Source organism: Palaemon carinicauda, chromosome 40 (assembly GCF_036898095.1).
Source record: "Palaemon carinicauda isolate YSFRI2023 chromosome 40, ASM3689809v2, whole genome shotgun sequence".
Taxonomy (NCBI): Eukaryota; Metazoa; Arthropoda; class Malacostraca; order Decapoda; family Palaemonidae; genus Palaemon; species Palaemon carinicauda.
The window spans coordinates 50,018,132-50,030,338 of record NC_090764.1 but is presented as its reverse complement, the minus strand read 5'-3'; the positions used below and the strand labels follow the sequence as shown (position 1 = coordinate 50,030,338).

Sequence of the window (12,207 nt, the reverse complement as noted above, 5' to 3'; positions counted from 1 at the left end):
ACTGAGCTATTTTCCCTGTTGGAGCCCCTGGGCTTATAGCATCGTGCTTTTCCAACGAGAGTTGTAGCTTAGTAAATAATAATAATAATAATAATAATAATAATAATAATAATAATAATAATAATAATACATTAATTGATTAACGATCTCGTTTCCAGCCAAATCAATAATGAATTGCGACCAAGTAGTATAAACAATATAGTATCTTACAAGGTCATCGTTTATAAGAATATTTAATGTGAACGAAATTAATATGTTCACATGAATATTTTCGAGTGAACTAATTGAATAATACGCAGATTGTAACATTTCCCATGTGGTCTCCAGTGGAAGGGTTATTATAATCCCGATGAAGACAAGAATATAAGATTATGACGAAGAGGCAATGGTTACATCCTTTATTTTCTGAATAGTAAAACTATTTTGGGAGAAGCAATACAAAGGACTTCTAAGAAATTTTAAAATCTTAGCTTTTCATTAATATAATTCTTTCAGCAAATCTAAGGATGTTTGGAATAATACAACGGCTATCTTTTGTAGTTTATTTATAAAATCAAAACTCGTATTGAACATTTTATGACAAGCTACTGAGCAGCAGAATATGGACAGCAACCTTAATTAATTTTTGCTCTCCATAAATATTAAAATATGCCTGAATACAAAATCTATCCTATCGAAGTACTTGCATACTCAAGTATAATTTATTCATGTACATGAACATAAATTTAACATGTTTTTGTTCATTATCTATCTACAGAAGGCGAAGAATCTCATAAAAAAACTCTTCAATGAAACTTATTAGGAGCAACAAGCATACTGCCCAGAATTATTTAAACAGAAGAATCTGCATCCTTGACCTCCAGGAGCAGATCCCTGAAATCCAGAGCCTGGACTTTGCCCTCCAGGTTGTCCGCCAACTCCTGGAAACTGGCCTCCTTGAACTGGGCTAAACTGGCCTCCTGTAACTGGGCTAAACTGGCCTCCTGTAACTGGGCTAAACTGACCTCCTGTAACTGGGCTAAACTGGCCTCCTGCAACTGGGCTAAACTGGCCTCCTGCAACTGGGCTAAACTGGCCTCCTGTAACTGGGCTAAGTTGGCCCCCAATAGCTGGACCAAGTCCTCCAGGACCAGGAAACTGACTGGAAATTGGAAACTGACCCTGATTGGGAAATTGCCCAGCTACCGGAAATTGACCTTGGTTGGAAATCTGCCCAGCAACTGGAAATTGGTTAAATCCATTGAACTGCCCAGTAAACTGACCTGGGACAAATCCTCCCTGAACAGGAAACTGACCTTGAAATTGACTACTAGGAGGTCTAAAACCCCCTGGAAACTGTCCAGCAAACTGACCTTGTTGTACGGGAAATTGTCCACTAGATGTAGGGAACTGTCCGAAGAACTGGCCACCTGATGCAGGGAATTGTCCCTGGAACTGGCCTGTCACTCCTGGACGTTGACCAAAAGGTTGGTTGTTAGACAATTGACCAGTGGAACCAGGTAACTGGGCAGAAACCTGGTTTCCAAAACCACTAGTTTCTCCAGGGATTTGTCCTACACTTGGCTGAGGAGTAGATACCGTGAGTGGTTGAGATGATGTTGGAGGAATTGCAGTAAATCCTGGTGTTGGTTGGGGACTTGGTGGAGGTGTCAAAGGTTGGGAGGAAGTAACTGGTGTATTGACCACTGGCTGTTGATTTGTGCTTAACGATGGAGAAGATGGTGAGGCTGTACTTATAGGCTGTAGAATTGTTGTTGAATCAGTTGACGGTGCTTGAGAAGTTGGAATGGTAGCTGCATCAGTTACTGATGGAAGGGGGTTAGGCGTGGGAGGTTGAGGAACAGATTCAGGTCCTAATGTAGAAATAATTAGGACAGGTGATGGCGTAGTCGCTATTGGTTGAGGTTGTATGGTTGTTGGGTTCGTTATCACAGGGGGTGGTGTTGAATTGTGTTCAGTTTGTGGAAATTCTTGATTTGGGGTTTCTGTTGTTGAATTTAATGGGATAAGGTTTCCAGTCGCTTCATCAACAATAAATAAATCTCCAACAGTTCCAGCAAAACTGAAGTTCTGAGGGCTGAAATCTGATGGTAAGAGAATCTCCCCAGCATCATCGTCATCAGATGTAACTTGGAGGAACAGATTGTGCAAGTCCTGGAAGGTTGAATATACAATTATAATTTTTGCATTGAAAAGTGTCAGTTCTAAAGAAATTAATAAACAACTCTGCTTCATAGAAGTGTAGTAAGGCTATCAAATGACAGCGCAAGTAAAAATGTTATGTGTTGAGATAAACTATTTACTTATTCTTTATGATGTAAGAAAAATATCAAAAGTGAGTCAGAGGCAGACATCTTTAGGTGATAAAAGTCATAGCGTTGGTGAAATGGCAGATCAGAATTTTTGAAGTGAAATGGTCATGTGGAAAGAAAGTTGATGAAAAGAGATTGTGATTCTCAATTAATTACGAGAAGAGAGAGAAATACCTAGAAACGGTTACATGGATACCTTGAAAGAGCTATTGGATAGGAAGAGAATTCATGTCATTCGTTGGAGTGAGTGTATAGATAGAGATGCCGGTACAGTGTGCGTGTAGGGAAGTTTAATTTACTGCATATATGTGTTTTATGGACGTGTTAAATACACTATAAGCAATGGTAATTTACTTCACAGGAATATAAACCAATTTACAAATTCAAGCATGAATGGGACAATGATTGCTCTGTTAGTTTTCTCTGGAGCCATCTCGGCAGGAGAAGCTGTTTACTGTTAAAAAATCTATATATCAATTTTTAATGGAATATAGGAGTACATTTGTTTCTCCAATTCTCACTTACCTGTATATTTTGTCCTACAGCAAAACTACAGCAGAAAGCTAAGAGTAGTAGTATTCCTATATTGTACCTCATCTGAAAAATAAAACATTCCAAAAGAAACTTATAAATATGTGCTTAAAGTATATCAGTACTTTCTAAACAGTACCTTAATATATATATATATATATATATATATATATATATATATATATATATATATATATATATTTATATATATATATATATATATATATATATATATATATATATATGTATATATATATATATATATATATATGTATATATATACATATATATTTATATATATATATATATTTTATATATATATACATATATATTTATATATATATATAATTATATATATACACATATATATTTATATTTATATATATATATATATATATATATATATATATATATATATATATATATATGTATATATATATATATGTGTGTGTGTATGTATGTGTGTGCGTGTACATTTATTTTCCCCTAAAAAAACACATCAGTCACTACAATTTTTATTCTTATACTGCTGAAATGTGGATGAGTCCCATGTAGAGTAAAAGCTTCCTCAACATTGTTCACCTCATATATCTTAACAATAAGCTCATCAGCAGTATTTTAAACCCACATGCAAACAAATCTTGTGCAACCTCTTCAAATCCTTAGGTATCAAATCCTTCCATTTCAATAGGTTTTTCACTCTATACGTCCAAACCTTTTTAGATCTTCCTCTACTCCTACTTACTAACCACAGGACTGTAGTCCTTCCACTAATCTATTATAGTTTAATCTTTTAACAAAACCGCTGGCCTACCATCTCAAAATACTCGGTTCCATCGCTCCATGCATGCTCACCTTTTTGCCACTTCTGCTTATCTCCACATGTTCACCTTATTAATTCTTCTTCCCCCTAAAAATACTACGTAAATTTCTCATCTCAATTGCTTCTAAATATTTTCTGCCCTGTGTATTTGACATATATACTACTCTGCAATATAGGAGAGTTGGTTCAGCAATCCTTTCATATATTTATAAACTAACTTTCACAGACAGCTCAAATCTTTCAGACCTTTTTTCACACATCCTGCTACATTTTATTCTCTGCCTGTTCTATGATTTACCTCTTTTCTCGTTTTGCCATCATTCAATATATTTATTCCAGATACTTATTCAAATTAACCTCTTCTATTCTTCCACCAACCATGCTAATATGCATTACTACATCTTTAGAATTTCTATTTACCCTCATTACTTTACTCTTTCTCACGTTACGTTTAATTCTCTACTTTTGCAAACGGTATCGACAGCTTTTACCAGCTTCCGCAATATCTCCCCACTATTACTTAAAATCGAAATTAACCCATCTCTACCATTATAATATATCAGTTTATAACCTCGCTCTTTATGATAATACTATAATTGACGCTCGTGATTTCCACACGTTTAAATACCAACCATACAGACTTACTAATCGGCTATCATGTAAGAATATATATAGAAGAATCTGGATCAACTCTTTATCTCTTTCGATATCCTTGTTGGCGGAGCCACCTGCCACATTTATTTTGACCTGTTAGCAAAACTTCGAATCCTTGTACGGACAAAAATATTTATCATGAAAAGACTTTTCCGTTAGGTCCGTGGTCACAAGGAAGATTGAATTCATCAAATAATGTTTGTGGTTTGATATTTGTATGTCTGGAAATCACGAGTGTATATAAATGCCTATATTTTTGTGTGTAGGCCTACATACATTTATTTTAGTATATATAATTTTTATGCATATAAATATACATGCTTACATATATATGTATGTATGTATATATATATATATATATATATATATATATATATATATATATATATATATATATATATATAATGTACAGTATAATGTACAGTATGTTGATACATACACACACATATATATCATATATATGTGTGTGCAATTATATCTATGTATATAGATAGTTTATTTATATATATATATATATATATATATATATGTACATATGCACACATATATGCATATATGTGTGTGTGTAATCTTATCTATGTAAATAGATAGTTTATATTTGTATGTATATGAATGTATATATGTATATGAATATACGTCTATATATATATATATATATATATATATACTGTATTTTGTGTGTTTTTGCATATGTACTGTTTGTTTATACACACACACACACACACACACACACACACACATATATATATATATATATATATACACGCACATACAAGAAACTTCGCAGACACTGGAAATAAGGAAATGGGACGATCTTAGACGCTGCCTCCTGCACTGGCCAAGGTTAATGGAGGAGAGGCTGAATACTGTGTAAGAAAAAAAAAGTGAACCGGGAACACTAGTTTTTCATAACAGGAAGAATGTAGGCTGAGTGAGGCCAGTATAGGTGGACCCTAATCGTGTACACTTTTGAACTTTTTTTCTTTTCGAATTTAACAGATTTACGATCTAAGAACGCAACTTAGCTTTTGCAGACATGCCACACATATATAACACACAAATTGCGCATTTTCTGTTTGATTAGTTGATCATGGTGGTATTGAAAACTATAAATTCGAAATATATTGAGAGATTTTTGCTTTAGGGCAAGATGAGAATATTACAGTTAACGTTTAACAAATAATTTATACATAAAGCAATGTACATTATTTTTAAGAGATCTATATTTCTATACCAAAAAGTATAATTTTCTTTAAAAGATATGTCCGCAAAATGGTTTTACCTTATCACAACTATCTTAAGCCATTTTACATTTGAAATCACAAATATTCGACACAAGAGAAATTATATCTACCAGAATTTAAACAAGAGAAAATTGCACATATGTTAAAGCAAACCTGGTGCTTTAAACAAACACTGCTTCAAAGTCAAAACACTGGCAGTTTCTTGCTGGACTACCCAGGACCGTAAGGTACTTACTTCAGCGATTCGCACAAGATATCTGGCCGGATAAGTGGGTGGCGTTACCCTTTAAATAGACAGGCGGTGTATCCTTCACATTTTGGGGGAATCTATATCACCTGTATCCACTGACTCATAATATGAATATTTTTTTGTATCTCTATTGCGTATATACTGTACATATATGTATATACGTTTGTATATATATATATATATATATATATATATATATATGTGTGTGTGTGTGTGTGTGTGTGTGTGTTTGTGTTTATGTGCGTCTTTATAAACATACATCATATAGATTTCATGAATATGTATGAAACTACACACACACACACACACACACACACATATATATATATATATATATATATATATATATATATATATATATATATATATATATATATAAAACGTATATACAGTATATATTATATATATATATATATATATATATATATATATATGTATATTGTGTGTGTGTATAATACCACTGTATCTATTTATATAGAAAGCATATATGTATGTATATAAATGTATATGCGTCTGTATATATATATATATATATATATATATATATATATATATATATATATATATATCATCAGAGAAGGTGGCGGCAGTCAGTATCATACATTTTTCAAAAAGGACAGGGAAATAGGTAGTTCTAGATATCCATTTATTAAAAATCCCGACGTTTCGTGATCGTCATTATCACATAATCCAGGGCTGCAAATAGGAAGTAAAGATATAACATTAAGAAACAGTAATATACAAATATATATATAAAGTGAAAATTAGTAAAAAAAAAAATTAAAAATTCAAGTAAAAATATTCATAAAACAGAAGTGGAACCATCCTCGCATTAGCGCAAATAGAAACTGAATGGCATTAGCAACTACAGAACAAAACAAAGAAACCTATGATAAGTACAATTGAATGGAGGAAGCTTGGGTGTTTAACGATGGAACCAGTCTTTTAATCAAAATTGACTCCAGAATCGGCAAGTCGTGGGAATTAGATACTTGCCCTATAATGCTAAAATCTTTATTGTCAATATTTATTTTGCACATTTTAGTATGATTGCAAATATTTGAATGTTCTGGGTTGGATATTCTGCAACCTGTTCGAAAACTAACACCTCTATGAGAATCAATTCTGACCTTCAACAACCTCTTGGTAGATCCTACGTAGGTCCCAGAGTTACACTTTGGGCGAATATATTGATAAACTACACCAGAGGACATCAAAGGGCTCAATCGATCCTTAAAATGAAAAATCGAGACAACTGTGAGAGGATTCTTAGGAATTAAATTTACTACAACAGCTGGAAAATGTTGTATGATTTTAGTACACTTCTGTCTAAAGGAATCATCATGAATAAAAGGAAAGCTCGCATAAAATTTGAGTTTGGGTACTGTTGTTACTTTTTGAGTCTGAGCCAATTTATTATTTAATAATTTGTTAAGATGCTTAAAAAATGATTTAGTCGGGAAACAGTTTTTCTTAAAATAATCACATCAATAAAGTACTTCTGTATGAAAACATTCAAAAACTAGAAGTAGGAATGCTCTGTGGAGAAGAGTAAAAATAGAGTTTAATTCAAAATTATAAAAACGAGCTTTTAGAAAAAAGACTTTTACTGGATTAGGTTCGAACAATACGTCAATCGTTTCAAACAATGCGTCAATCGTACATCAATCATTTTAAACAATACGTCAATCGTTTCAAACAATGCGTCAATCATACGTCAATCATTTTGAACAATACGTCAATCGTTTCAAACAATGCGTCAATAGTACGTCAATCATTTCGAACAATACGTCAATCGTTTCAAACAATGCGTCAATCATACGTCAGTCATTTCAAACAATACGTCAATCGTTTCAAACAATGCGTCAATCGTACGTCAATCATTCAATCATTTTAAACAATACGTCAATCATTTAAAACAATGCGTCAATCGTACGTCAATCATTTCAAACAATACGTCAATCGTTTCAAACAATGCGTCAATCATACGTCAGTCATTTCAAACAATACGTCAATCGTTTAAAACAATGCGTCAATCGTACATCAATCATTTCAAACAATACGTCAATCATTTCAAACAATGCGCCAATCGTACGTCAATCATTTCAAACAATACGTCAATCGTTTCGAACAATGCGTCAATCATACGTCAGTCATTTCAAACAATACGTCAATCGTTTAAAACAATGCGTCAATCGTACATCAATCATTTCAAACAATACGTCAATCATTTCAAACAATGCATCAATCGTACGTCAATCATTTTAAACAATACGTCAATCGTTCCAAACAATGCGTCAATCGTACATCGATCATTTTAAACAATACGTCAATCGTTTCAAACATTGCGTCAATCATACATCAATCATTTTAAACAATACGTCATTCGTTTCAAACAATGCGTCAATCATACGTCAATCCTTTTAAACAATACGTCAATCGTTTCAAACAATACGTCAATCATACGTCAATCATTTTAAACAATACGTTAATCGTTTCAAACAATGCATCAATCATACGTCAGTCATTTTAAACAATACGTCAATCATTTCAAACAATGCGTCAATCATACGTCAGTCATTTCAAACAATATGTCAAAAGTTTCACACAATGCGTCAATCGTACATCAATCATTTTAAACAATACGTCAATCGTTTCAAACAATACGTCAATCATACGTCAGTCATTTCAAACAATACGTCAATCGTTTCAAACAATGCGTCAATCATACGTCAATCATTTTAAACAATACGTTAATTGTTTCAAACAATGCGTCAATCATACGTCAATCATTTCAAACAATACGTCATTCGTTTCAATCAATGTGTCAATCGTACGTCAATCATTTCAAACAATACGTCAATCGTTTCAAACAATACGTCAATCGTTTCAAACTATGCGTCAATCGTACGTCAATCATTTCAAACAATGCGTCAATCATACGACGATCATTTTAAACAATACGTTAATAGTTTCAAACAATGCGTCAATCGTACATCAATCATTTTAAACAATACGTCAATCGTTTCAAACAATGCGTCAATCGTACATCAATCATTTTAAACAATACGTTAATCGTTTCAAACAATGCGTCAATCGTACATCAATCATTTTAAACAATACGTCAATCGTTTCAAACAATGTGTCAATCGTACGTCAGTAATTTCAAGCAATACGTCAATCGTTTCGAATAATACGTCAATCGTTTCAAACAATGCGTCAATCGTACGTCAATCATTTTAAACAATACGTCATTCGTTTCAAACAATGCGTTAATCATACGTAAATCATTTCTAACAATACGTCCATTGTTTCAAACAATATGTCAATCGTTTCAAACAATGTGTCAATCGTACGTCAATCATTTTAAACAATACGTCATTCGTTTCAAACAATGCGTTAATCATACGTAAATCATTTCAAACAATACGTCCATTGTTTCAAACAATATGTCAATCGTTTCAAACAATGCGTCAATCGTACGCCAATCATTTTAAACAATACATCATTTCAAATCCTGTATTTTTAACTTTAAATCTTAATATTCACATATTTGACAGAACTAGCTAATTACAATAAAATTAGACATTATAATAAGCTTCTCGTCCCTCTTTTCAGAAACATTCCAACTCAAAAAGATTAAAATTAGTTCTTAAACGCAAGATACTTGTAAGCTCCTTTAAATTGAAAAATAAAACTTGAATAAAGAAATAATCAACTTAGACATAATTTAAGCTCCTTTAAATTTTAAGAGTAAAACTTGAATAAAGAAATAATCTACTTGAGACATAATTTAAGCTCCTTTAAATTGAAAAATAAAACTTGAATAAAGAAGTAATTAAACAGAACAAAAATAGCTTCCCATAGCCCTCTCTCTTCACAACACTACCCTCAAGCAAATAGCGATTATCTAGACAAAACGAGTCTACCCAATCAACACCGAGTGTGACTAGTGACGTAACAGTGACGTCACTCCTAAGAAGACATTGGAAGCTGTATATGCATCAGCAGCTGTTTCCCAAGTCTACTCGCGAGAGCTCAACGCGTTCACACGCCCACCTGTTCGAAGCGTTGGCTGCCAATTCTTCAGCGGAACGACGAGGAGAGTTTTATGGTTTTGTTCTAGCGCTATCTTGTCAGAAGGCTATTAAGTAGGTGATGGTTCTTTTCAGTTTTGGGGCCTGGCTCTAAATTAGGTTTGAATATGCATTGTCTCAAGGTAGAAATGTTTCCATAGAAGATTTGAAAAGGGCATAGAATCGAGAAAATTAAATGTATTTCTCCTGTTACCCAGAAAACTATCTACAGGATAGTCTGTCCGAAAAGAAACCATCTCCGATTTTGGACGCCACTAAGATATTATCTATTCATTATATATATATATATATATATATATATATATATATATATATATATATATATATATATATATATGACCCAATTTAGGTCGTATTAAGGGGGTTCACACTTCACATCTTGGGGAAACAAAGATAGAGGAATTTCGTTCTATGGTTAACGCAATTATGAGAGAGGGATCATGCACAAATGAGATTCAGTTGTTAATTTTCCACAGCTGCTATATTCTAATTAAGCTACAAGGGCGCCCTTTAGTTTATCATTACGTTACTTTACTAAGAAAAAGTCCTCAGAGAAATGGTACTTGTTCGGCACGCATACTGGCACCCGTGACCCGAACGTAGGTCTAATCACTCCAGCCTCCAAACTCTAACTCACAAAAACTATGGGGCAGTTCAAGCGCCCACCTTGGCCTTCCTATGCCCTGATCGATGATTGGCTGTTTTGACCCGAAAGTCTTATGAGAACCAATAGAGAGAGATTCTGGGGACGCTAACTTTTAACAAACATTTTTGAGTGCCCAAAAGCCACGCCGATAACGACATTCTCAAAGTGGCACCCAGCCACATTGTAACCGTCTTTCCTTTAACAAAGAAGACAAATCTGTTGACATTCACTTATTCCACACAGTAACAACCGGACTGTGCTTAGCTCATATATATATATATATATATATATATATATATATATATATATATTATATAAATATATGTTATATGAATATACATACATGTATATGTATATGTATATGTATATATATATATATATATATGTATATGTATATATATATTATATATATATATATATATATATATATATATATATATATATATATATATATATATATATATATATATATATATATGCATAACAGCAACAACAAATACCGCCATTTCTGGTACATTGCATGCATGGCAAAGGCCTCAGACAAGTCATTTCATGTCTAGATTTGGCCATTTTCATAACCACGTGGGTAGGAGACTTTAGTTTAATCGCTCAAAGCAAACCAACCTAGTATAGGTGTCCCTGACTAGTACAGCTTTGCTGATCACAGCAATACAGAAACCCTTTCACCACGATAAAGTTAACCCCACTCAGCAAGGTGTATCTATGATGTAAGGGTATACATAAAAACGAGTTAAAAACAAATAAATGATTTATATATGGCCATAACTACAGTATAAAAATAGGACACTCAATAGAGAGCAGACCTCTGCTGCAGCAGCTTATTTCTCGACCTTGACCTTTGACCTTAATATGCATTAATTGGAGTGGAATTTCATACACTAAAATATGAACCAAGTTTGAAGTTTCTGTGACAACGATGTCCAAACTTATGGCTGATTACGTGAATTGGACAATTTGCTTGACCTTTGACCTTGACCTTCCGAGATTTAATCATTTCCAGCTTTTTACATAACAGTTATTCCCTGCAAGTTTCATTACTCTACCATTAAAATTGTGACCAAGAAGCTGTTCACAAACAAACACACAAATTACAAACAAATTACAAACACACCCACGGGCGAAAACATAAACATCGTTAACGGAGGTAATTACAGTATGGTTGCAAAACCATTCAAATCGATATTACATGAAATGTACTCCTAGCAAAAAAAATCAGCATTGGATGAAATGTACTCCTAACAAAAAATCGGCATTGCATGAAATGTACTCCTAGCAAAAAATCGGCATTGCATGAAATCATGAAAGGTCCTCCTAGCAAAAAAAAAAATCAGCATTACATGAAATCATGAAATGTACTAGCAAAAATATCGGCATTACATGAAATCATGAAATGTAGCCTACTCCTAGTAAAAAATATCGGCATTGCATGAAATCATGAAATGTACTCCTAGCAAAATAATCGGCATTACATGAAATCATGAAATGTACTCCTGGCAAAAATATGGGCATTACATGAAATCATGAAATGTACTCCTAGCAAAATAATCGGCATAGCATGAAATCATGAAATGTACACCCAGCATAAAAGTCGGCATTGCATGAAATCATGAAATGTAGCCTACTCCTAGC

General features: G+C 33.1%; 1 protein-coding gene across 3 annotated transcripts; it reads right to left on the bottom strand.

The window, feature by feature from the left end:
• Positions 1-528: 528 nt before the first annotated feature.
• LOC137632034 (calcium-binding protein P-like) lies at positions 529-5,872 on the bottom strand. Of its 3 annotated transcripts, none has more exons than XM_068364008.1 (4): positions 5,800-5,872; positions 2,838-2,909; positions 1,005-2,154; positions 529-956 (listed from the first exon to the last, which is right to left on the bottom strand). In XM_068364008.1, exons 2-4 carry the CDS (start codon positions 2,907-2,909, stop codon positions 799-801), a joined length of 1,380 nt encoding a protein of 459 aa, XP_068220109.1. In that variant the 5' UTR covers positions 5,800-5,872; the 3' UTR covers positions 529-798. The 3 variants fall into 3 exon arrangements, with proteins under 3 accessions (XP_068220109.1, XP_068220111.1, XP_068220108.1); XM_068364010.1 differs by having other exon boundaries at positions 529-932; positions 1,029-2,154; XM_068364007.1 differs by having other exon boundaries at positions 529-2,154.
• Between the last annotated feature and the right edge of the window lie 6,335 nt (positions 5,873-12,207).

What these genes read in the sequence shown, in the direction of transcription:
- LOC137632034 (XM_068364007.1), bottom strand. Translation starts at nt 2,909, where the DNA reads ATGAGGTACAATATAGGAATACTACTACTCTTAGCTTTCTGCTGTAGT. An exon ending in CTGTAGGACAAAATATACAG is followed by an intron (nt 2,155 to 2,837) that starts GTAAGTGAGAAT and finishes TCAACCTTCCAG; the next exon opens with GACTTGCACAATCTGTTCCT.